Source organism: Panthera uncia (genome assembly GCF_023721935.1).
Source record: "Panthera uncia isolate 11264 chromosome B3 unlocalized genomic scaffold, Puncia_PCG_1.0 HiC_scaffold_1, whole genome shotgun sequence".
NCBI lineage: Eukaryota > Metazoa > Chordata > Mammalia > Carnivora > Felidae > Panthera > Panthera uncia.
Window position 1 is genome coordinate 60,918,178 of NW_026057582.1, and position 27,431 is coordinate 60,945,608.

Below are 27,431 nucleotides of genomic sequence, written 5' to 3' on the forward strand. Positions count from 1 at the left end.
ACCATACACCGAAGGCAGATTGTTGCCACTAATATAATCCAATCCTCCATGTTTTGCTGCACATAAATTTACCTAAAAGCTTCTCTTAAAGAATCTTTATTTGCCAACATTAATAAAGTTTTTGAAAAATGTATAGTTATAGGCTATGACATATATTTAGTTTTCTGTGAATACTTTCTTTGATTTTCTCCTCCATATGTTCACAACCGAAACTGTTGTTTTTTACATAATTATGCTGGACTCCCCAAATAGAGTATTCATTCAGTAAAGCTTTGTTGAGCTCATATATGCCAAGCACTAGGATTATAAAGATAAGAGGATATAGTTGTGTGTTTGAAAAGTTGGGGGGCTGACATAAAAAACATATAATCCACTAAAAATAGATTGTAAGGTTTGCAAAAGCAGGGATTTTTAATTATTTTGTTCATTGCCATATTGCTTGTAAGTTAATCACATGGGAGAGTCTGAAAAGCTTCACAGGTGAGATGACATTTTGAGTAAGGAGTGTCAGGAGGAAGAGAAGACCGAGGATATTATGAACTCACAAAGCCATGCTGTTGTGAAAGAGCATGAACATTTCAGGGAACATTATAAAAATCTCTGTGGCAGCAACATATGAGAATAGAGAGAGGAGATGCAGTTTCAGTGGTTAGTATAGTTAGTATAAGGTCACATAGGCCTTGTGTGATAGACTAAGGAATTTAGGCGTCAGGGAACCAAGAGTTTCCAGTAAGCAGGAAACCTAAGATTTTGAAATGATATTAATGTTCACATTTTTTTTTACCATCACTATTATACTGGATATTATGCAGTATTGTTTCTTTTAAGTCCTCTATTCATACGTAAAGTATATATAACGTCATTTGTTTAAGAATCCCTAAACTAAAAGTTAAGTTAAAAACATGTTTGGAAAGCATAAACTTGATTGTTAATTTATTTTTAAGTCTGCTAAAATCTGTCTTTAATTTTATGAACTGGTGACTCCTTAGAGACTACCAAATACAACTACAAATGTAATTTTTGAAAAGTAATCCAGTTTTTAAGTTTATCTTTAAGAACTTTATAAAGTTACATTGTATGCTTAAGATTTTGAATTACCACAAACTTGTTTATTTTTCTCAGTAACTTGATTTTTCATCCAGATCACAAATTCAGTTTTCTGTATATATTTCTACTTAAAAATTTTAAATTATGCTGTTACACTTTAATATAAATAGGAGATACTGATTGGAGTAAGCATTCTTCTCCTACCAAGATTTAACAGTAACCATGAGATTCAATCCTTTAGATTATAAAATGTTCTAAAAATGAGTGACTTCAAAACTTTGTTAGGGAAGAGTATGAAATTAGAAACTATTTGTTTTTAGAATTCAGCTTCATTAAGAAGAATGTCTCAGAATGGCTCTAAGAAATGCCCAAATATAGTACCAAAATTTCTTTGAACTAATGATGTTGGATTCTTTTCAGTGTTTCCATTAAATGAACTTTCCAACCCTTGGTTTTGAGAACATAGTGCTAATTTAAAGTGTCTGCTGATTTTTAATGCTATATCATTGTAACTGCTAATAATAAAGAAACATTTTCCTGCTTTACACCAAAAACTTTACATTCGAAATGTCATGTGTTCTCTGATTTCTTTTCTTACAGCTTGCCAGTATTTGCCGTGCTGAAATGTTTTAATTTAAAATTTCCTTCCTTTGTATCTTTTAGTTTTCTCTGTTGCTGCTTTTTCTGTGACACAAGCCTTTCATTATAGTCACTCTTCTTTTTTCCTTCCCCACTTCTTTCTTTTCCTTTTTTAAAGCCATGAGAAGCCGATCCATTGGTGAATGTGCTCTGCCATCGGCCTATATACGCAGTGCTAAAAGTGCTCCTGTTCTGATCCATACTTCCAAACCCTTCTTGCCTGATATTGTTCTCACTCCCCTTTCTGATGAGCTTTCAGGTAGTGCCACCTCTGCTAATTTCTGCACCACCCTTTTCACTTTTTAATCCTGCTTTCAAATTTTGCTTAATCAAATAAACTCTTCAAAGTTAATTTCTTTGGGGGAGGTGTGGGAAATCGGGAAAGTGGTTGAGAAATCAACATTTTGAGTTATTTGGATTCTAATGCTGTCCTTGCAGTTCATTCTGGAAGTGCTAAGTTTAGTGCTGTGCCAATGTCCAATATTTTGGGTTGTAAATTTTTTTGTTTACCTTTGAGTGGTTTCTTCTCAGGTGGTAAAAGGAGTAGTAATGTATATTTATGTCATTATGTCTGACTAAAGATGACTTGGAAGATAACAATCAGAGCCTTGGCTTTTAATTTCCCATTGTTTTGACTAATGATATGGTAAATCTTGAGTAATGCATCTCCATCATCTGTAGTAATGGAAGTAAGCAAGGGGAATCAATAAATGAGAAAAGTATATAATCTTAGAGTTGCTTTGGAATAAATCTTTGTATTTATATTAGAGTATAATAGTATATAGGATTCTAAGAACTCATTTTTAAACCAAATAAATCATTCTGTAAAGCTCCAGTTTTCAAGGAACCTCAACATTCGGTCATTTTTCCAGTTCTGCCTCAGGTCCTTGATGCCCAGTACTAGGATAAGATGGTCTGCTCTTTAATAAGGTTTAATTACCATGTAATAAAATGTACAGATTCTGGGTTCAGTTCAATGAGTTTTGAGAATCTACACACTCCTATTAACCATCATCCCAAACAAAATATAGAACATTTCCATTACCCCTCAAATTCTCTAGTGACACTTTCAAGTCAGTATCCCTCCTCCCCACACAATCACTTTTGATTTCTATCACCGTAGATTAGTTTTTTTAAAAAGAATTTTGTGTGAGTAAAATCATACAGGGTTGTTCTTTAGAAGCAAATGTGTCGAATAATTACTATGCAAAATGTGCTAGTGCAAAGAAAATTACTTGTACATTCTTGGGTACATTATTTTTAGTTTTTTTAATGTTTATTCCTTTTTGAGAGAGAGAGTGGGAGTGGGGGAGAGGTAGAGGTAGACAGAATCCGAAGCAGGCTACAGGCTCTGAACTGTGTCAGCACAGAGCCCGATACAAGGTTTGAACACAGGAACCAAGAAGTCATGACCTGAGCCAAAGTTGGACACTTAACTGACTAAGCCACCCAGGCACCCCTTTCTTGGTACTTCCTTATCACTCTTATGAGTGTGTCCCTGACATTGCCTCATTTGGTGAGGTTGATTTTTTTTTGTCTTTTAAACAACCCATCTCTGCATCCTTTCAGTTCCTAATGGATTGAAAGCTTATGCAACAGAAAGTGCATTTTTATTAATAATGATATTTCCGGTGAAGTCCTTTCCATCATCTGTAACCTCATTAAGATCAGATTTCACCCAAACCAAGGGGGTACATATTGAGGGTTAAATATATGTAGGTACACAGACACTCTTGTGGTTGGTGTTCTTTGAAAATATTGTAAATGAAAAAAAAAACCTTATTATTTTACTTTTCTAAAAATGAGAAAATAAAATATTCAATTATTGGATGTGATATGTTTGTGTTTTCTGGTTTAGGATGCCTTGATTGATAAATACTTAGACATATTCTGTAATATGTCTAATATTTTGGCAAATATGCATGTTAAGTGCTGAAATCTTTTTTAAAAGTTTAAAGGTGAGATTGTTTTAAAATTCTGTAAGGTAATGCCTTAACTGGGATAAGTTCCTATTTCAGAATCCTTCATATTTATGTAATTCAGAAAGAGGTTAATAATTTTAATGGCTTAATGGGGGAGGTGTTCTATGAAGAATGTTTGAAAGGAATTTTCTAAATTGCAGTTTTATTTATTGTTGCTTTCATTTCCCCCATTTGGGGTAACATGCATTCTGTGTTAGATTTAAAGAGTTAGATAATGGTGAGACACCAGTCACTAAATCAAAAACAGACTTTATCTTTGATTATCAAAATAATGTTAATTTCAGAAAATATGGATTATGTAGAAAAGTATATGAAAATATACATAATCTCCCGAGTGCTTATTTACTGATAACTTAAAATACAGATACCTCCAGTTTTTTGTGCATGTGTACATATAAAATATAAAAGCGTAATTAGACTTAGTTATTTTGAATAAAAATCCTTTTTCTTTTAAGACTTAAAAGATACAAAGAACATGGAAAGTAGCAGCAAAAACTGATAAGTAACTTGTGAATTCAGCATATTCCATATTGGTTGTATAAATTTACATCCCTGTCCAGGAGATGTTAATAAGTATCCAATGGGTTAAAGATTTATAGTGTATATCAATATATTAAAGGCCCCCAGAAGTCAGTTTTTTAAAAAAGAGACACAGACACGCACGCACGCGTGCGTGCACACACACACACACACACGCACGCACGTGTTTATTTCTCAAACTTATGTAGGCATGGAGAACTTTTCCAGGTACACATATTCAGGTTCTATAGCATTAAGGTTCCAGAGAGAACAAATTTGGAAGCATTGAACTAACCTTGTAAATTTAAAAATTAGCTGTGAAAATTGGACAGGATTATTCTTATATAAACTTATATAGTAGAATTCTGAATTGTTGGATTTTTTTCTTCATTGCCTCTGATTGTTGGAGGCAAATTGAAGGCCTAAGCATTTGCTTCTTCGGGTGTTAGGTTGCACTGAGGCAGTAAGGAGGTGGGACAGTGATGGGGACAGATAGGGAAAAGAAAAAGAGGTTCAGAATGAAGAGATTTTTAAAAAATAGTCCTAAATTTTAAAAAGAAAATTGCCAGTCTTAGATTCTCAAGCAAACTATTTACTTATGTTTGTAACTTATGTTACAAGGTTTTGAGTAAATTTTACTGTAGAACAGTTTAATGTACAGGGGCACCTAGGTGGCTTGGTCACTTCACCATCTGACTCTTAATTTCGGCTCAGGTCATGATCCCTGGGTGATGGGATGAGGCCCTGTCTCAGGCTTCGTGCTGAGTGTGGAACCTGCTGGAGATTCTTTCTCTCTCTCTCACTGCCCCTCTTCTCAACTCGCACATGCTTGCTCTCTCTCAAATAAAAAAAAATTTTTTTTTCATTAAAAAAAGAATAGCTTAATGTTCAGAGAAAATTAGTAAGGAAAGTGAATTACATAGGAAAAAAGGTTTTGTTTTGTTTTAAGTTTATTTATTTGAGAGAGGGAGAGTGGGGAAGGGGCAGACAGAGGAGAATCCCAAGCAGGCTCCACACTGGCAGTGTGAGCTGGACGCGGGGCTCAAACTCCTGAACCATGAGATCATGAGCTGAGCAGAAACCAAAAGTCGGACTCTTAGCTGACTTAGCCACCCAGGCGCCCCAGGAAAAAAGGTTTTTCGTAGTTGTATATCTCTCCCTTATATGAACAGGCTTAATGAACTCAAAATATTTCCTGAGCACATCATTTAAGGTCAGGAGTTGAGGTTTCTGTAACTGGCTTCACCAAAAAAACAATGAAAATACATACAGTCACTCTAGTTCTTGGTTAGTAGAGTTCTCCAGAAAAATATTTACCTGATACTCTTGAATACTTATGAGGATAAAAGGAAACTCTGTTTAATTCCTCTTATTTTTAACACTAAGATTTTTTTAAATGGACCATCAGTTTTCAAAGTACCCTGTCTCCATCCAGCCCTTTTTTCTCCTCCAGTATTCTTGTTTAGGTGTCCATTTTCCCTACACTGTTGTGTGATGCTATATGGTACAGCTTTATATAAACTAAACTAGTTGTATAGCTGAATATCCTTGAAGAGTTCTTCTTAAGCTCTGGGGACTAGTTCAAAGGCATTTGCTGTATATCATTCTCATTAGTTCTTAATGACAGACTCATGTGTAACAATTGAAATAATATTTTTTCCCAGGCATCTGCCTCAGGTTTTGATAGAATATTGTGGAGGTTGTACAAGCACTTTTTTTTTTAAAGCTCTACAAGTAATAGAGGTGTCTAGGCAAGCATGCTCTCCCTGTCCTTTATTCTTACACTAAGTTTTAAGTGTAACTTACTTTTAAGCACTTACTTTTAAGCATTTGGTAACTTAGGCTGAACAGTCTCCATTTTCCTGATAAATGGATTAGAGAGAAGCCAGAAATCTCAGTAATTGTTAAGCAAATTAACTTTTATTGCCAAAAATAATACTTTAATGAAAGAAGGAATTTAAAAAACATAAGCACGTGGGCACCTGACTTTCTTCATACTTTTGCAACTGTTTCTTATTATTTTCTAATTGTGTGGGATTCTCACCGGAAATTAAGTTTACAAACCTTTCTTTGAATGAGTTCTTAAAATTGCTAATTTGTTTGTCATACTTTTTGCTATTAGAACTCTAGTCTGTCTAGGTCATGTTACACAGGCTGCTAAAATTTAACAGTGCTTCATTATTTTTATTTTTTTATTTTTTTAAATGTTTATTTATTTTTGAGAGAGAGAGAGAGAGACAGAGTGTGAGTGGAGGAGGGGCAGAGCTAGAGAGGGAGACACAGAATCAATCCAAAGCAGGCTCCAGGCTCCAAGCTCCAAGCTGTCAGTGCAGAGCCTGACCCAGGACTCAGACTCACAAACCACGAGATCATGACCTGAGCTGAAGTTGGACACTTAACCAATTGAGCCACCCAGGCGCCACCAGAAAAACAAACTATTTAATCCACAAATAATTTCCAACACTTTCATACTAAACATTATTAAGGAAATCCAGAGTTGAAACTGGGCGTTTCTAATACTTTGTAGGCTCTATAGGAAGCATTTTGTACATGTTCAAAAGGTGTTTTGATTTGTTAAAAAACTTTTTTCTTGTTTTGCTCATTTAGTACTTTAGTATTATTTTAGATTCATGTAATTTAGAGGCTGCTATTTTTCAAGGTAAAATACAAGCAGCATAATTTTTTTGAAGACCATTTTCGTTTAAACCTGATGCCACTGTTATTTTCAGCAAACCATTACAAAGTTTTTTAGTTGTTTTCTTCTGTATAATTTACTAATGTTTATATTTGACTGATTTTTTATTTCTAAAATTCTTATCTTTAGACAGATAAATCATTATGCCACTTCATAATTTTTTAATACATTAATTTTTGCCATCTTAAAAAAATTAATGAATTACCTCATGAATATGTGACATGTATTCAGGATATTTAGAATGTGGACTAAGTTTTGCCTTCAAATCCCAGCTCTCCACTTGCTAGTTGTGTAGCCTCAGGCTACACTTAAATAGTTTCTTCATCTATAAAATGGGGATAACAACACTTATATCACGGTGGTGTTGTTAGGATTAAGTGAGTTAATATATGTTAGATGCTTGTAACAATGCCTAGCTTGTAGAAAAGACTATATGGTTTAGCTGTCATTTAGTATTTTTCTCCTTAACAGAATACAGGTATACAGGCATTTCTTTAAATTTAAGGTCTGCTAGAATTAATTATGCTTAATTTAATTGCTGACATTGATTTCCTGTCAACAATTATTTTCTTTTTTGATGTTATGCAGTTAGTATTCTTATATGCCTATGTAAGAACTATATTTAAAAACTTAAATATTGGTTTTTATTTAAATTCTCTAACAGTACATTGCTGATAGAAAAATATTGTTTCTCTTTTTTTTTTTTAAGCTCTTGCCCTCTTAAACTTGCATAAGAATTTTAGGTATTAATATGTGATAAAAAAAAATTAGGAAAAAAACAGACTGAAATAATGGCTAAATTTGCTTTGCAAGGTGAGGACTGGGTTGGGGAAGAAATTCTTAAAAAGAGAACTTCACAGTAATCTTTAATGGCTTGTTTAGAGTAGAAAAATTATGAAATACCAGTAAAGGAACTTAAAATTTTAAACTAATATTCTGCTTTTTTTCTGAGGTTCATGTATTTGCTAGGATCATAACATTGGTATTTAAAAAGGTTTTAAGATTTTAATTTTGAATTGGGGCTGATAAAATAACTATAAAATTCTTAAGAATTTTTATAGAAAATGAAGATAGTCTTTATCCTTTGCTAAGTCCTATTAGGATATTTTGTGGAAAGGAACTTGGAGTACGTGTTAAATATAATCTCTGTCCTCTAGCCAGAGGTTCTTATGATCTGATCTATTATGGGAGATAAAATAAAACCAAGATACTTACATTCGTTGAGACACACAAATAAGCATTCATTATCTTCTGCCATAGTAAATAATGGGTATAAATGCATAAATGTTTGGTTTCTGAGGAGTTGTTTCACTTTTTTCATTTAAAAGAATTACTAAATGGCGTGTATGAAGAAATCCAGTGTCGTTTTTAGAATATTATATTTTCCTCAACTTAATGATAAAATAAAATCTGTCTTAACTTCTAGAGGTATTGTGTGTTTGACCTGTGCTTAGAATCTAAATGTGTATCTTCAGGAATATAGTGGAATCTTGTCATAATACAAACTTCTTTTGATCTGAATCTGTGTATAAAATAGCTTCTTTTGGACTTTGTACAAAAAGGGCTATATGGGTAAAATAGAAGGACCAGCCTCATTTTTTTTTAAAGTTTATTTATTTATTTTGAGAGAGACACAAAGCACTAGCAGGGGAGGGGCAGAGAGAGAGGGGATGAGAGAATCCCAAGTAGGATCCACATTGTCAGCACAGAGCCTGATGTGGGCCTCGATCTCATGAACCATCCAATCATGACCTGAGCTAAAATCAAGAGGCAGATGTTTAACTGACTGAGCCACCTATATGCCCCCAGCCTCCTTTTATTCATAACATGAATCCCAAGAATATTTTGAATTGCTATCCCCATTTTATAAATGAGAACACTGGTTTTCAGAGTCTGGAGTAAGAAAACCTAAGTTCTAGACCCAGCACAGTCAGTAAGTTAGTATGTGATCTTAGGGAAGTCACTGTTTTGCTCTGAATGTAAATCTTCTCATTTTCAGTTATGGTCCTGTTACTTTTAGCGTTTGCATTACAAGCCTAATGAGTAACAACATCCGACTTTTTGACTCTTTGTCCTTTTTTCATAATATTTTGCTGCCTTGCAAAAACAAAATTTTTAGTTATTTCTTGGTAATGTAAAGGCCAGAGTGGATTTCTAGGCACTGTATTTTCATTCTAAAATTTCTAATTTGCATATATCTGTACACTTTAATAGTATTTCATCTTGTGATTTTCAATTTTAAAAATATTTTTGAGGATTTACCATATACTTAGCAGCGAAAACAATGCAGTGATATGGAACAGTAATCTGGCTTCTCATACTTTATGGCTTCACCTCTTTGGGCCTCTGTTTCTTCAGTAAGAGAATTAGATAATCTGTAATGTCCATTTTGACTCTAAAATCTATGATTCTTAGAGATGTAAGAAGACATAGATACAGTTTTTAAGGTTTAATGCTTGTTTAATGGAAAGTGCCAATGATAGGCAAAGAAGGTTTCTTGCTAGAAGATTAAGTGGTGTTTGTGAGAATGAAGAATACAACTAATTTTTTAACCATGTATTTTATTTGATAGGATGAATAAATTTTAATGGTATAAAAAAATAAAGCAAAACACCTCAGTAGAACTGTTTCCTGGCACAGAGAACTTGTGGAAGAGGGTGGAGATTCCCATTTGCAATATGTGATCAAATAGGCAAGACTTGAAGAAAAGATAATGCCTCTTGCCTGGCAAGGAAGAAATGAGAATTTATGAGACCCTATAAGATTCTGCAATGGGATACTTAGATCAGCTTTCTTTGTTAAGAGTTACTTTTTTCTGCTTAGAACTTAAGTAGGAAAAATTGAATAGTAAGTTTAAATTGCTTTATGTATTGGCACAGCTCTATCTTTAACTGCACTTCCAAATGTTTCATCACCTCACTGTTACTATGCATGTTAACATTTTAAAATGTATTCTGATAGTTTTCTAATTCATTGACACTACATGCTTTATTGGCTTGTGCCCATCGTTATTTAAAAACAGATTTCTACTTTTAATAGATTTTATTTCATTGAGCTTACAAAAAAAAAACTCAGAATTTTTTTTATTTTAAGCATATGCTTAGGGTATGGTTGAAATTAATCCTATATTTTTCATGTTCATATAGTTTCTACTGTTCATAATTTTTCTTTTTTACAGATATTGATGATGCTCAAATACTTCCCCGCCCAACTAGAGTCAGACATTTTTCACAAAGTGAAGACACTGGAAATGAAGTTTTTGGTGCTTTGAATGAGGAACAGCCATTGCCTCGAAGTAGCAGCACTTCTGACATCTTGGAACCATTCACTGTTGAACGAGCCAAAGGTGCAGTTCCTGTCATTGACAGTTCATCCCGTCATGCGCCAAGCTTGCAGAGTTCCACAGAGGCTTCTTCAATAACTAGATCCACTGAAAGCCACATCACTGATACTCATAGTAGAGAGTCTTCTCTGGAAGTTGGTGATAGCATATATGATCATCTTTGTCACTTAATAGATCCGGTAGAACTTGCAGATTCAGCTTTTGAACAAATCCAGTACATTGACCTTGAAGGAGATGACGATCTTCTTTCCTCCCTGAAAGAATATTTTAAGGAAAACCAGGAAAATCATAGTAGAAATGAGTTAGGTAAAGATGTAGCTTCTCAGGAATTGATTGTTGGAGTAAATAGGGATGAACAGTCATCCTTAGATAAATTAGAATACATAGACCAGGAAAGTAAATCAGAAAATATCACCTCTTTTGTTGGGACTCCTGAAAACATTCAGTTTCAAAAAGAACCAAACTCAGCTGTCTTCATGAGTAGTATTGCACCTAACCAGTTAGACAGTTTTATGAGAACAAAAACTTATGAAAAAGCTAAGGAACTAAACAGTGATAAACAGTCATCAGAACCTAGTTCAGGTAGCCCTTGTGATAAAGAAATGAGGAAACACCTGTATAGACAAACAGCCACAGAATTAGATGCCTGTGTAGATACAACACTAGCTGAAAAGGTTAAGGGTGTGCAAATTAATGAAAAAATCACTGTCCCACATGTTATGCATGCCAAGAAAACTACACTAAAAACACCTGTTAACCACAGACTGCCTCATGTTACAAACACTAGCAAGCTTTCTCCAACTAAAAGGAGCTTGTCTGAAACAGTAACTCCTAGAGCCAAAATCATGAAAATTACTACTAAAAAACGAAATACTGTTCATGTTACTTTTAGACCATCTACTGAGTCAGTTCAGTTTTATAATCCTCTGGAAAACAAAGAGGCTCCATGGAAGATGAGACTACGGAAGCTTGGTGGTTTTAGTAGTAGTAGTAGTAGTAGTAGTAGTAGTAGTAGTAGTAGTAATAGCAACAGCAGCACCAGCAACCCCCATGCCAGCTCAAATAGTTTTACAGAGATAGTGAAGCCTGGTGTGTACAGGCCTCTAGATTCAGTTGGTGCAGCATCAGTAAGTAGCAAAACAAGTAAGGAATCTACAGAGATTCCCACCACTATATTACAAAAAGAAGGAATTGCAAGTAATCAGTTAGGTAATCGTAGTACTCTTAGGTCATCAAGTCATGAGGCAGGACTACAGCAGGGCTCCCTGGGTGGCGTTTATAAAACTGTTGTACATGCTCTTTCGAAGCCGAAGGCAAATGTTTCCCCACAGAGGCAGAACAGAATGCCACCAGAGGCTCCACTGAGGGATCTGTACAGTCATGTAATGGGCTATTTTGGAAGGAAAGCTGCAGGTGAGCACTAACAGTGTGCAGAGCGCAAAAGGAGAAAGACAGCACCAGTTTGGCTTAATGCAACTGAAGCAAGCTATAAGCAATCAAAAAGCTTTGGGATGGTCACTGCTTTCTCTCTGTTTGGTTATGCATGCGCCTTTTCCCAGCTGTATTTTTCCCAGCATAAAATGTTTATTTAAATTACTAATTTCCCTTATAAGGCATTTAGTTAAACCTCTTTGCTGCTGAACAAGATAGGAAAGAGGAAGAAAATAGGAAAATTTTAATGACCTTTCAGAGGCTATCTAAATCAAATATTTTCCTGAGTATGCACTACATGAGACATGAAATTAAGTTTACTAAGTAGTTGGAATACTTTCTTCCCTGGCCCCCTATGGTTTATATTTAAAAGGGCACCAGCTATAGCTGATTGAGTTCATTTACTTTTATGATTGATATACTTGGTTTTATCTTTTTTCTTGGAAGAGTATTATTTTGATATTACATAACATAGTGGAAATCAAGGTCGTACAACCAGCACTAACATTTTTTAGTTATCATTGAAGGAGAAATTATTTCTTAAATTTCAAAGTGGATTTAGTTACCTTTAAGCCATTTTAAAACAAGCTGCAGGCTTCTTAGTTTTGCATTCATTTGTATAGAATGCAAGTCCTTAAAACACTTACCAGTACTTTTCTTTTTTCTGAGATTTTAGATGTGCATAAAGGTTTCATGATAGCCAATCATGATTTTAATATGGAACCTCTATGGACAGATTACAGAAAGCAAGATTATGGTAACTGTCTTCTCTTATCTTGATTCAAATTAAAATAACTTTACAAATATAGAAAATTAACTTTCAGCAGTAAGGTAGGTTTTGATTTTGTTTGTTTAACATGGTTTTGTTAGCATGATTAACAGAATGCTGTATAATGCATCTTGCATTGAGCCATTAATGCCACTTGAGGGCAGTATTTGACAGCTTAGCAAAGCCTGGCCAGTAATATAAAGATAATGGTATTTCACAATGAACTTTTGACCAGTGTATTTTCTTAACCTGAAATGCTTTTTAGTTTATTAGGAATGTAAGCAATGCTGATTTTCTTCTAATTGCAGAGAAATTAACTTTTCAACAGCATAATGTGAAATAAATAAATATCATTTTTTCTATAAGTTTGTTTTCCCAAGTTTAAAACTTTCTTGTTAATGTAGTCATTAAAAAAATCAAAATAACTTTTGTGGGTTTTTTTTTATATAGAAAAACCTTTGTGAAAATAAGCCTTTTTTCTTAAAACAATGAAATTAGATTTTGTAGTGAACTGAAATGACATTATGTCACAATTATAGATTATTTATCTAAGCTTAAATGCATTTCTGTCCTACTGAGATGTGCGTAGATTGAAGGGATAGATTTCTTGCAAATATTCCTTGGGGAAGAATGGAATTCTAAATTATTAAGGCCCTAAGAAGCAGCATAGAGGCAGGAAGACAGATAAATATACCAGTTTCTTTATAGGCAATATTAACCTAACTCCAACTAGTGCTTATCTATCAGCTTTCTTGCTGTTTAAGGTCATACTGAAGATTGACTAACATCTGCTTAGTTAAATAAAGTAAATATCAATTTACTAATTCTTAAAATTAAATCTAAAAGGAGAGAAATTATTCATAAATGCATGTTTGGCAAATAATTGATATGGCATAGGTAATTTGTTTTGAGTTATTTGTTTCAAATTTAGGAAATGCAGTTAAGTCTTTTCTCACTATATATAGTTATTTATTTATTTTTAGTCAATAAAGAGGACATGAGCCCAAAACTGCCTCCTCTTAATAGTGATATTGGCAGCAGCAATGCTAATGTTCCTGATCTGATGGATGAGTTTATAGCAGAACGACTTCGAAGTGGTAATGCCTCAGTAAGTGTTGTTTTATTTTATTTATTTGGTTTTAGCGAGGAGAGTAGAGAAGTTAAAAGATACATACTTTTGTGTGTGTGTAAATTTTCATTCAAACAACCTTCCTCTAAAATTTATATTTTTGTAGTATTTTTTATTCAAAGATCTAAAACAAATAGGCTTATAGTTTTGACCAGGGTAAAAGATTAGAATACCTATTTGTTTACCTATTTAGGAATAAGCCCCTACCTTCCTCGTCTTCCCTTTGCTTTTCACGTTTGCTCATAGGTTCTCTTCCTTCCCACTGCCAACCCTTAGCAAGAAAGAGGTCTTCTGGCCCAACTCCCATAAGTTGATAGCATAAGTATTGATTGCTTAATAATTACAGATAACTTTAGAGTAGATTTTAAAGTTATCTTTGTTTTGAGTATTAGAATTATGGCAAAATGAAAATAGAACCAATTTTACCCCTAATAATACTTAATTATTAAGGAAAGAAATACATGTGGAATTGCTTTATTTAAATGGTCCTATTCCATTTGGATTTCAATCTTTAGTGAATGTCTGTAGCTCCATTACGTTTCCCTTTTATTTTCAGTTTCATTTTTTTCCTTGAATGGGAAAAATTTTTTTAAATCATTATATATAATCATTATAGAATAACCTCTTTGCCATCATTTTTTCCTCCCTCCACTATCTCTATTTGCTGCTGCTTTTTTGAATTGAATACTTTGCTCTTTCTACGGTCTTAACTTGAATCTATAGATCCTTTTGAGGCTTAAGAGTCTCAGGCCCAGTACCATATAATAACTGGGTCTCTACTTTAGATAAACCAACAGTAGTTCAGGTTATGGCTCCATACAATTACATAGATTATTTAGTTAGTGTGTTTTCACCCTCCTAACTCAGGCCCTAAACCTCAACATTTATTGTGATGATTGTCTTGGCAATTCAGTATTTCAGATGTTTAATGACAAGAAGAAATTTTAATGGTAAAATGTTTCTTGAATTTTTAGACTATGACAAGAAGGGGAAGTAGTCCAGGCAGTCTTGAAATTCCCAAAGACCTTCCTGATGTTCTAAACAAGCAAAACCAAATGCGCCCTATTGATGACCCAGGTGTGCCCTCAGAATGGACTTCTCCTGCCAGTGCAGGGAGCAGTGATCTTATCAGCTCAGATAGTCATTCGGATTCTTTCAGCGCTTTCCAATACGATGGCCGAAAATTTGACAGCAAGTATCTTTTTCTGTTTGAGCAATATGGTTTTTTGTTGATTGTTTTCTGTTTGAGACTTATGGATTATATAACCATCACCTTCCTCTCTGTTATTTATATGGGGTTCCCATGTATTTTGATTTCATTTTTCAGTGAAATTCCAAAGGAAGTTTTAGGGAATCACTTCAAGTTGGGACCACTTTATTTCACCAAACTAAATTAAAGACACTTAAAAAACAAAAAACCACTGTCCTTTCATAAAACAAATGGTATTCTAAGACCAAACATGTACAAAGGAAAAAAAATTAAAATTGACATTAGAATAAAGGACAGTCATGGTTATGAGTTGGCACTATTTCATTCTTTGCAAACCACTGTCTAGTTATGTTCAGTGCTTCAGTATGTTCAATACAATTATGTTCAATGTTAAATTACTCAGACCTTTTCTTGAATAATCACTTCATATTAAAATGACAGCAGTGGTATTATTTGGTGCTGTATCACTACTACATAGCTAGCTATATACACTTGGCAGTGAAGAGTACCGATATTTAAAAAAAGAACGTGGGGGCGCCTGGGTGGCTCAGTTGGTAAAGCATCTGACTCTTGGTTTCAGCTCAGGTCAGGATCTCACAGTTCATGGGTTTGAGCCCCACATTGGCCTCCATGCTGATAATGTGTAGCCTGCTTGGGATATTCTCTGTCTGTCTGTCTGTCTCTCTCTCTCTCCTTTCCCTGCTCACACTCGTTCTCTGTCTCAAAATAAACTAAAAACAAACAAAAGAAACATGAAAACTTTGGGAACCACATTAATGAAGAGCTGGGAGATGCATTGGAGAAACATGTTTCCTGCCCTCATATATTACTCTTATCTCAGGCTGGAATATATGACTTAGAGAAAAATGGTTTTTACTGTATGTGTGCCATTTTTATTACATATAGTTGAAAAGCGTATTACCAGCTATCAAAAAACATAGATAATAGTGATGATACATCATATGCATGTTTAATCATTACTGTTAGTAATAAGCTATGAGAACCTTTAAAAAATTTATTTAATGTTTATACATTTTTTGAGAGACAGAAATAGAGCATGAGTAGGGGAGGGGCAGAGAGAGAGAGGGAGACATAGAATCCGAAGCGGGTTCCAGGCTCTGAGTTGTCAGCACAGAGCCCGACGTGGGACTCAAATTCATGAACTGCAAGATCATGACTTAAGCTGAAGTCACACACTTAACTAACTGGGCCACCCAAGCACCCCACAATTTATCTCTAATTATAAACTTCCAACTCTTAAAATTATTTGCACTTGCCTGAGTGGTATGTAAATAGAATAGATTTAGGGGAATGTTAATGTTTAATCATTTTGCTGAAGTAGCTGTGTCTTTTGTAAATATTTTTGTTTCATGGTTGAGACGTCTATGTACTAGCATTTCTTCTTCCTATAGATTTTGGCTTTGGAGTTGATGCTGGGATTGCATCCTCTGCTGATGTGGACTCAGGTTCTGGCCATCACCAAAGTGCTGAAGAGCAAGAAGTGGCTAGTCTAACCACACTTCAGTTGGATTCTGAAACAAGCAGTCTTAATCAACAAGCTTTCTCCGCTGAAGTTGCAACGGTTACTGGTAAACTTACTCAAGGGAATGTCTTCCTTAAATGTATTTTTTTAAGCCACCAAAGAATATGTTTAGGATTTTATTTGATAGGTTTTAAGTATTATTACTGTTTAAGTACTATTTTTTTTTTTCATTCATCTTTAGAGAAAAGTGGAGGAAAAAACACATTAATGTAAGAGTTTCTTGACCTGGAGTCTACATGGATAAGTTTTGGGGAATTAGCTGAACTCCCAGTATTATATACAAAATGTTATATGTGTTTGCATCACTGCATTTCCTGCAGTGATGTTTAAATGATAACCAAAAAGTAGTTGAGAAGTACTATCTCTTTTTCATCATCTTTCAGAGTTAGCCTAGATTTTTATAGATTTCTTTGGCAAAGTATTTATTATAGAAACTGTAGGGAATACTGCCTAGTAGAAGGCCTACTTACTAATATACCAATATTCTATGTTCATACAACAGTAAATTATTCTTTTCAGCAATTTTTAAAATGCAGTTAAATATATGATGAGTAGAATCCAAGAAATTTACTCATGAAATGCAGGGTCACATTATTGCAAGGTTAGTGCAGTGACCAGAGGGATCCTGAGCAGTTTCTAGCTCATAGTTCAGTGGTTCCATTCTGTGATCCAAATTCATTCTGGTTCTCACTGTAGTTTGATGCCTTTTGATGGGTGATTCCAGTTTAGGTATCAATATTGTATCCTGTGGTTCATTGGAACTTGCAAGACTAAATACTGATTTCTGCTTGTCTGAATTTGTCAGGCACAGTTCCTCAGCCACATCAAACATGAAGTTTGACCAGTGGAATCCTTGATGGGCAGAAACCCATCCTTTGTTTTCCCATCTTACCCCTTCTTTTCCACTTCCTATCAGGATTACTAAGAACTATAACCTGCCCCATTAAAGAATAGAGACTGAGTGGAGGACAGGAGCCAACTGAGTTAGATCATAGTCCCATTATTACAGAATTTAAATGACTCAGAGAGAAATACTAGGGAAAATTCTTATTTTATAGTAAACAGCTGTTATTGTAGTTGTTTTTAAAATAAGATGTTCAACATTACTAGTAGAGAATGTAAATAAAAACCACGAGATACCACTATACATATAATTAAACAACTGAAGTTAAAAACACTGATAATACCAAATATTGAAGAGGATGTAGAACAACTGGGAATATCATGTCACTCATGGGAATGCAAAATGGTAAGGTTTCTCTGCCAAAATATGCCAGTGTCTTTTAGAAGTAAACATGCATTTACCTCATGACTGTTACTAGGTATTTACCTCTGGCAGCTGTATTTGGAACTTCATGACAGCATTATTCACAGTAGCTAAAAATTCAAAACAGCTCAAGCGTCCAGCAACTAGTGAATGGACAATCAAATTGTAATGTAGTAATTCACTGAATATTCATTGGAATAGGACTCAGAAAAAAAAAAAAAAAGATTAACATATGTGAAACCATAGCTGATTCTCAAAAACATGCTAGATGAAAGAAGTCAAATACAAAAGACTATATATCGTACTTTATTATTCCATGTATAGGACATTCTAGAGAAGACAAAACTATAGTGATAAAGGTCAGTAATTACTTAGGGGGGTGGGAGTCAGCAGGGGATCAACTGCAATTGGGCACAAGAAAGCTTTTCATGCTGATGGACATTTCTTTGTTTCAATTGTGTTATTGATTATGGACTGCTTACAATTGCCAAATTAATATAACTGTACAGTTAAAATGGGTGACTTAAAAAACTAAATGTGGAAGTTTATTTTCTACGGTCACACAAATTTTAATACTATCAAAACTCTAGATATTTGGACAGTGTAGAGAGTTAATGAACTTTGAAAAGAATGGACTTTCAAAGTAGAAATAATAAAATGGCTGAGAAGTTTTTTAACTGATTTAGAGATCCACTGTACAACCCTCCCAGTCTGTGACTCAAAAGAATCCCACCAATACGTGTCCCTTAATCTGGGGACCATCTATTTTGAAGGAGGAGTTAAACATCATGCTCTCCAGTAAACTACATGGGTTTCTTATAGTTTTCTTAAAGCCCTCAGACTATTAATCAGACTATGATGTTTTCAAAAGACTACAGTATGTGAAAGAAGTCTGACCTCACTTTTTCTTTTTTATTTATCTTTAGTCATCAAAACTGGAGTTCCCCACAACAATTCTAAAAACTTAATATATAAAGAGAACTTGTTTTAGGCCTTTTGCCTCAATGTGAGTTTTGGATAATTGAACTTCAAAGAATTTTTAACATGTATATAACCTATATTTACTATACATGGTGACCATTTCTAGGACTCTACTAGGAAGTTGTATAAGGAATTCTGTTCTTGATTAGTGCCACTTGTAATAGTGTAAGGGTGTTTAAGAAACTAAAGCAGTTCATGGATCAAGTTCTAATTAAAAGATAAAATTCAGGGGCGCCTGGGTGGCGCAGTCGGTTAAGCGTCCGACTTCAGCCAGGTCACGATCTCGCGGTCCGTGAGTTCGAGCCCCGCGTCAGGCTCTGGGCTGATGGCTCGGAGCCTGGAGCCTGTTTCTGATTCTGTGTCTCCCTCTCTCTCTGCCCCTCCCCCGTTCATGCTCTGTCTCTCTCTCTGTCCCAAAAATAAATAAAAAACGTTGAAAAAAAAAAAATTTAAAAAAAAAAAAAAGATAAAATTCAGCAAAGAGTACAACAGCATATAATCAATATACAAACTATTCAACACACTTTGATTATTTTCTCAAGTATATTTTGCGTATATTCTCACAGTTAACTTTTTAAGAATAGCTGTGTTCTATCAAAGGGATGTTAATAGTCATGAAATCTTTTATTTTCCTGTAATATTTTCAGAAATTATAGCAGAAACTTAATATAGGAGATAAAAATTTAATGGATAAATATTAATATAGCAATACTTATATTTTAAAAATACATTCTTTAAGAGGAGAACACCTTTAAGTCAGATGTTCTAGATTGTTACTAATAAAGTTAAAGACAGTAATGATTCACTAATAGGTAATCTTAATAAAAAATTACTTAAGTTTTAATTCTAAAAAATGAATCAGATTTTTATGGATGAAAATAATACATGGAAGTAAGAGAAATAGATTTGTATTACAAAGCATTTGACTAAGGCTGATGATTTTTTAAATGTTTATTTTTTATTTTTCAAAATGTTTATTTTTGAGAGAGAAAGAACGTGAGCAGGGGAGGAGCAGAGAGAGAGAGGGAGACATAGAATCTGAAATAAGCTCCAGGCTCTGAGCTGTCAGCACAGAGCCTGATGTGGAGCTTGAACTTGGGAATGGTGAGACTGTGACCTGAGCTGAAGTTGGACATTCAACCAACTGAGCCACTCAGGCGCCCCCCCCTTTTTTTTTTTTTATTTTTGGGAGAGAGAAAGGGCGGGAGGGAGGGAGGGCAGGCACATGCGCTGGGGAGGGGCTGAAAGAGAGGGAGACAGAGGGTTGAACCAGGCTCCAGGTTCCGAGCTGTCAGCACAGAACTCAACGCAGGGCTCGAACTTATGAACCACAGGATCATGACCTGAGCTGAAGTCGGACGCTTAACCAACTGAGCCACTCAGGCGCCCCTGATGATTTTTTTGTCGTGTACTTATAAAATATTTGATGAGTATTAAGGAGATTGTTTTCATTATGCCCTCAATAGTTTGTGTTTGTACTAAAGTATAGAATTTTTACATTTCTGTAGCTACCTTTTAACATATGATTTTGTGCCATATGAATTTACTCCAAATCTCAAATGAAGGAAAGGAAATTGACTACCTACTGTGTATCATAATTGAGCCTAAATGAAATCATGATTATCATTCAGTAAGGGATTCTTAGCGTTATATGTTCTTTTTAAGGCATTTATTGTGTTATATTTAAACATTTGTATAAACAGTGTGGAATGACACATTTGTGGAATTAAAATAATACAAATACATAATTTATTTACTTGGTTTTTGCTTTACTGTATAAAAGGAGGTAACAGGGACAGAGTTTTAGAATTATTGAGTCCAGAATATTGATATTTCATTGCTAGAAAGAAGCTTAAATAAAAAGACCAAATACATATTTTTTAATTGAGGCATAATTGCATACAATATTATATTAGTTTCAGGTGTACAACATACAGTGATTTGACAAAAGTTAATACAGTGTTATTGACTATATTCCCCATTCTGTACCTCACTTCCCCATGACTATTTACTTATTTTATAACTAGAAGTTTTTACTTGATAATTTCCTTCCTCTTCCATGCCCCCCTCTCCTTTGGCATGGCAGCTACCAGTCAGTTCTCTGTATCTATGAGTCTGGATTTTGTTCTGTTTGTTTTGTTTTTTAGATTCCACATAAAAATGTAATCATATGGTATTTGTCTTTTTCCGTCTAACTTATTTCACTTAGCAAAATCCCCTCAAGGTCCAGCCACGTTGTCGCAAATGGCAAGATTTCATTCTTTTTTTGTGGTTAGGTAGTATTCTTTTGTATGTATAAGTCACATGTTCTTCATCCAGTTCATCCATCAATGGACACTTAAGTTGCTTCCATACCTTGGCTATTGTAAATAACGCTGCAGTGAGCATAGGGGAGCAAATATCTCTTTGAATTAGTATTTTTGTTTTCTTTAGATAGATATTCAGTAGTAGAATCGCTAGATCATAGGGTAGCTCTATTTTTAATTTTTTTTAATATGTAATATATTGTCGAATTGGTTTCTTAAATTTTTTTTTAATGTTTATTTATTTTTTGAGACAGAGAGAGACAGAGCATGAATGGGGGAGGGTCAGAGGGAGGGAGACACAGAATCTGAAACAGGCTCCAGGCTCTGAGCTGTCAGCACAGAGCCCGACGCGGGGCTCGAACTCACGGACCGCGAGATCACAACCTGAGCCGAAGTCGGACGCTTAACCGACTGAGCCATCCAGGCGCCCCACAAATTGGTTTCTATACAACACCCAGTGCTCATCCCAACAGGTGCCCTCCTCAATACCCATCACCCACCCTCCCCTCCCTCCCACCCCCCATCAACCCTCAGTTTGTTCTCAGTTTTTAAGAGTCTCTTATGTTTTGGCTCCTTCCCTCTCTAAACATTTTTTTTTTTCCCTTCCCCTCCCCCATGGTCTTCTGTTAAGTTTCTCAGGATCCACATACGAGTGAAAAAATATGGTATCTGTCTTTCTCTGTATGACTTATTTCACTTAGCATAACATTCTCCAGTTCCATCCACGTTGCTACAAAAGGCCATATTTCATTCTTTCTCATTGCCAAGTAGTATTCCATTGTGTATATAAACCACAATTTCTTTATCCATTCATCAGTTGATGGACTTCTAGGCTCTTTCCATAATTTGGCTATTGTTGAAAGTGCTGCTATAAACATTGGGGTACACGTGCCTCTATGCATCAGCGTTCCTGTATCCCTTGGGTAAATTCCTAGCAGTGCTATTGCTGGGTCATAGGGTAGATCTATTTTTAATTTTTTGAGGACCCTCCACCCTGTTTTCCAGAGCGGCTGCACCAGTTTACGTTCCCACCAACAATGCGCATGGGTTTCCTTCTCTCCACATCCTTGCCAACACTTGTTATTTTCTTCTCTTTCTGATAATAATCATTTTGACAGGTGTAAGGTAATATCTCATTGTGGTTTTGATTTACTTCCTTGATATTTAGTGATGTTGAGCATCTTTTCATGTGTCTTGAAATATATCTGTTCAGATCCTCTGCCCATTTTTAATCAGATTGTTTTTTATTGAGTTATATGAGTTCTTTATATATTTTGGTTATTAGACCCTTTTCAGATACATGATTTGCAAATATCTTCTCCAATTCAGTATGTTCCCTTTTTGTTTTGCTGATGGGTTTCTTCAGTGTTTAGAGGCTTTTTAGTTTGATATAGTCCCAATTGTTTATTTTTGCTTTTGTTTCCCTTGCCTGAGGAGGCATCTAAAAACCATTGCTAAGACCAATGTCAGGAAGCTTGATGCCTGTGTTTTCTTCTAAGAGTTTTATGGTTTCAGGCCATATGATCAAGCCTTTAATTCATTTCGAGTTGATTTTTGTATATGATACAAGATAGTGGTGCAGTTTCATTTGTTCACACATGGCTGTCCGGTTTTCACAACACCATTTATTAAAGAGACTATCCTTTTCCCATTGTATATTTTACCCTACTTTGTTATAAATTAATTGACCATATATGTATGGGTTATTTCTAGGCTCTCTGTTCTCTTAATCTTGATTTTTTATGCCAATACCACACTGTTTTAATTACTGCATCTTTGTAGTATAGTATGAAACAGTGAGCAGGATATCTCCAGCTTTGTTCTTTCTCAAGATTGTTTTGGCTATTCAGTCTTTAGAATTTTAGAATTATTTGTTCTAGTTCGCTAACAAATGCTATTGGTATTTTGGTAGCGATTGCATTGAATCTGTACATTGCATTGGGTGATATAGACGTTTTAATGATATTTATTCAGTCTATGGGCATGGAATATCTTTCCATTTATTTGTGTCTTCTTCCGTTTCTTTCGTTTGTGTTTTATAGTTTTCAGTATGTAAGTCTTTTTACCTCCTTGGTTAAATGTACTCCTAGGTATTTTTTGATGTGATTATAAATGAGTTTTTTTTTTTAATGTTTATTCATTTTTAAGAGAGAGAGAGAGAGAGAGAGAGAGAGAAACAGAGCGTGGCCGGGGAGGGGCAGAGAAAGGGAGACACAGAATCCGAAGCAAGCTCCAGGCTCTGAACTGTCAGCACAAGCCTGACGCAGGCTTGAACTTGCCAACTGTGAGATCATGACTTGAGCCCAAGTTGGACACTTAACCGACCAAGCCACCCAGGCACCCCTTTATTTCTGTTTTTAATGGTTCATTATTAGTGTATAGAAACACAGATTTTTTTTAAAAACATATTTTGTATTCTGCCATTTTCTGAATTCATTTATTCTAACAGTTTTTCGGTAGAATCTTAAGGGTTTCGTATATGCAATCTGCATGGAGTGACAGTTTTAATTCTTCCTTTCCAGTTTGTGTGCCAGTTATTTTTTTTTTTTCTTTTTACCTAATTGCTCTGGCTAGGACTTCCAATACTTTGTTGAATAAAAGACAAAGGCATCTTTGTCTTGTTCCCGATCTTAGAGGAAAAGCTTTCACGTTTTCACCATGGAATATGATGCTCGTTTGTCATATATGACCTTTATTATCATATTGAGGTACCTTCCCTTTATACCTAGTTTGTTGAAAGGTTTTTATCATCAATGGGTGTTGAAGTTTGTTCAGATACTTTATCTACTGAAATAATCATATAATTTTTTAAATTTAATTTTTTTTTTAATTTACATCCAAATTAGCATATAGTGAAACAGTGATTTCAGGAGTAGATTCCTTAATGCCCCTTACCCATTTAGCCCATATCCCCTCCCACAGTCCCTCCAGTAACCCTCAGTTTGTTCTCCATATTTATGAGTCTCTTCTGTTTTGCCCCCCTCCCTGTTTTTATATTATTTTTGTTTCCCTTCCCTTATGTTCATCTGTTTTGTCTCTTAAAGTCCTCATAGGAGTGAAGTCATATGATATTTGTCTTTCTCTGACTGACTAATTTCACTTAGCATAATACCCTCTAGTTCCATTCACATAGTGGCAAATGGCAAGATTTCATTCTTTTTGATTGCCGAGTAATACTCCATTGTGTATATATACCACATCTTCTTTATCCATTCATCTATTGATGGATATTTGGGCTCTTTCCATACTTTGCCTATTGTTGAGAGTGCTGCTATAAACATGAGGGTGCATGTGTCCCTTCAAAACAGCACACCTGTATCCTGTGGATAAATGCCTAGTAGTGCAATCGTAGGGTAGTTCTATTTTTAGTTTTTTGAGGAACCTCCATACTGTTTTCCAGAGTGGCTGCACCAGCTTGCATTCCCACCAACAATGCAAAAGAGATCCTCTTTCTCTGCATCCTTGCCAAAATCTGTTGTTGCCTGAGTTGTTAATGTTAGCCATTCTGAGGGGTGTAAGGTGGTATCTTATTGTGGTTTTGATTTGTATTTCCCTGATGATGAGTGATGTTGAGCATTTTTTCACGTGTCGGTTGGCCATCTGGATGTCTTCTTGGAGAAGTGTCTATTCATGTCTTTTGCCCATGTCTTCACTGGATTATTTGTTTTTTGGGTGTTGAGTTTGATAAGTTCTGTATAGATTTTGGATACTAACCCTTTATCTGATATGTCATTTGCAAATATCTTCTCCCATTCTGTCGGTTGCCTTTTAGTTTTGCTGATTGTTTCCTTCACTGTGCAGAAGCTTTTTATTTTGATGTCCCAGTAGTTCATTTTTGCTTTTGTTTCCCTTGCCTCCGAAGACGTGTTGAGTAAGAAGTTGCTGCGGCCAGGATTAAGGAGGTTTTTGCCTGCTTTCTCCTCTAGGATTTTGATGGCTTCCTGTCTTACATTTAGGTCTTTCATCCATTTTGAGTTTATTTCTGTGTATGGTGTAGGAAACTGGTCCAGATCCATTCTTCTGCATGTCGCTGTCCAGTTTTCTCAGCACCACTTGCTGAAGAGACTGTCTTTATTCCATTGGATATTCTTTCCTGCTTTGTCAAAGATGAGTTGGCCATGTGTTTGTGGGTCCATATCTGGGTTCTCTTTTCTGTTCCATTGATCTGAGTGTCTGTTCTTGTGCCAGTACCATACTGTCTTGATGATTACAGCTTTGTAGTATAGCTTGAAGTCTGGGATTTTGAGGCCTCCAGCTTTGGTTTTTCAAGATTGCTTTGGCTATTTGGGGTCTTTTCTGGTTCCATACAAATTGTAGCATTATTTGTTCCAGCTCTGTGAAGAATGCTGGTATTACTTTGATAGGGATTGCATTGAATATGTAGATTGCTTTGGGAATAATCATATAATTTTTATCTTTTGTTAATGTGTATCACATTGGTCAATTTATGGATATTGAACCATGTTTGTCTCCCTGGAATAAATTTCACTTGATCATGGTGTATGATTGTTTTTATGTGTTGTTTTAACTCAGTTTATTGATATTTTGTTGAGGATTTTTGCATCTGGGTTTATTAGGGATATTGGCCTATAATTTTCTTTCTTTTTTTTTTTTTTAATGTTTATTTATTTTTGAGAGACAGGGGGGCAGACTGCAAGCAGAGGGAGGGACAGAGAGAGAGGAAGACACAGAATCAGAAGCAGGCTCCAGGCTCTGAGTTGTTAGCACAGAGCCTAATGCGGGGCTCGAACTCAAAAACCGTGAGATCATGACCTGAGCCGAAGTCAGTCGCTTAACTGACTGAGCCACCCAGACGCCCCTATAATTTTCTTTTTTTTGTGATGTCCTTGTTTGGTTGTGGTATGAGGATAAAACTGGCCTCGTAAAATGAGTTTGAAAGTTTTTTCCTCTTCAATACATGGAAGAGTTTAAGAGGGATGGGTGTTAAGTATTCTTTCAATGTTTGGGAGAATTCATGAATGAAGCTGTGTGGTCCTGGACTTTTGTTCATTGGGAGATTTTTGATTTTGGATTCAATCCCCTCACTAGTGATTGGTCCATTCAGATTTCTTTTTCTTCATGATTCAGTCTTGGAAGTTTATAAATTTCTAGGAATTCATCCGTTTCCTCTAGGTTGTATTTCTGTGGTATTGGTTGTAATGTGTTTTCTTTCTTTTCTTATGCGTTTAGGTCATTTTTATCTTTTCAGAGAACCAGCTCTTAGTTTCATTGATCTCTTTTATTGTCTTTTTAGTCTCTATTTCATTTATTTCTGTTCTGATCTTTATTATTTCTTCTCTTCTACTAACTTTGGGTTTTGTCCTTTTTTTTTCTCTAGTTTGCCTAGGTATGAAATTAAATTGTTTACTTGAGATTTCTCTTTCCTTGAGGTAGACCTATATTGCTATGACCTTCCCTCTTAGAACCATTTTTGCTGCATTCCATAGATATTGGTATGTCATATTTCTGTTTTCATTTGCTTCTATGTATTTTTTAATTTTTCCTTTAATTTTTCACTCACTTTGTCGGTATTTGGAAACATATTTAATCTCTGTATTTGTAGTTTTTCTAGTTTTCTTCTGGTAGTTGATGTCTAGTTTCATATTGTTGTGGTCTGAAATGATTTCAGTCTTGTTGAATTTAGTAAGACTTGTAAGACCTAACATGTGATCTATCCTGGAGAATGTTCCATGTACACTTGAGAAGAATCTGTATTCTGCTCCTGTGGATAGAATGTTCTGAACATATGAGTTAAGTCCATCTGGTCTAATCTGTCATTTAAGGCTGATCTTTCTTTATTAATTTTCTGTTGAAAGGTCCTGATATTTTAGCGGCTTGCTTGGTAGTAGCATCACCTCACTACAACCACCACAAAGTGTTAAATAAGTATTAATTTATGCTATACATAATTTAAATAAACATGAGTTTCTGCTATGTACCAGACACTACACTAGGCACTGGCAATACTTCAGTATATAACGTAGATACAGTCCCTGTTTTTACAGAGTTTCTGCATTAGTGAAGATATTTAAAACTAAACAGTGTGTTTCAAGTCAGTGTTATAAGTGGTATAATGGGGAAGTACAAGTGCATATGGCAGAGACTCCTTATTCACACTGGGTAGGTCAACAGTGGGTAGGCTTCTCAGGAAGAAGTGTCTAAAGTAAGACCTGAAAAATAAAAAGAAGTTAACCAGACCTATAAGAACAGGATTATGGCTCCATGCAAAGGAAAAACATGTGGAAAAGGCTAGCTCTGTGGCTAGAACTTAAAAGTAACAGGGGAATTATGGAGTGATCAGAAAGTTGAAGAAAGACTGGAAAACCCACTAATAAGCTGGGGCTTATGCTATGGCCAGTAAAGAGCCATAGAATATTTTAAGTAAGGAAGTAACATCTGATTAATTTTTAGATCTTTTTGCTGCCTTATGAAGAATGGACTGGGAGGAAGGAATAGGGGTAAGAGGGAGATTGACGACTGGGGACCATCAGGGACCACCATAAACCAGGCTAGCAATGATAGTAGCATATAGAGCCATGCAGAGCAAGTTCTTCTCAGGAATAGCCCCAG

At 35.1% G+C, this 27,431-nt stretch overlaps 1 protein-coding gene across 3 annotated transcripts in view; it reads left to right on the forward strand.

Moving 5' to 3' along the window:
• The window catches only part of RALGAPA1 (Ral GTPase activating protein catalytic subunit alpha 1), a 270,966-nt gene that overhangs the window by 105,814 nt on the left and 137,721 nt on the right, over nt 1–27,431 (forward strand). The window contains exons 17-21 of one of the 3 annotated variants that reach the window (XM_049612882.1): nt 1,805–1,945; nt 10,061–11,638; nt 13,409–13,533; nt 14,529–14,745; nt 16,177–16,353. In XM_049612882.1, coding sequence (XP_049468839.1) covers nt 1,805–1,945; nt 10,061–11,638; nt 13,409–13,533; nt 14,529–14,745; nt 16,177–16,353 — 2,238 coding nt within the window. The remainder of the gene's footprint in view (nt 1–1,804; nt 1,946–10,060; nt 11,639–13,408; nt 13,534–14,528; nt 14,746–16,176; nt 16,354–27,431) is intronic. The other 2 variants (XM_049612883.1, XM_049612884.1) reach the window with 2 other exon arrangements.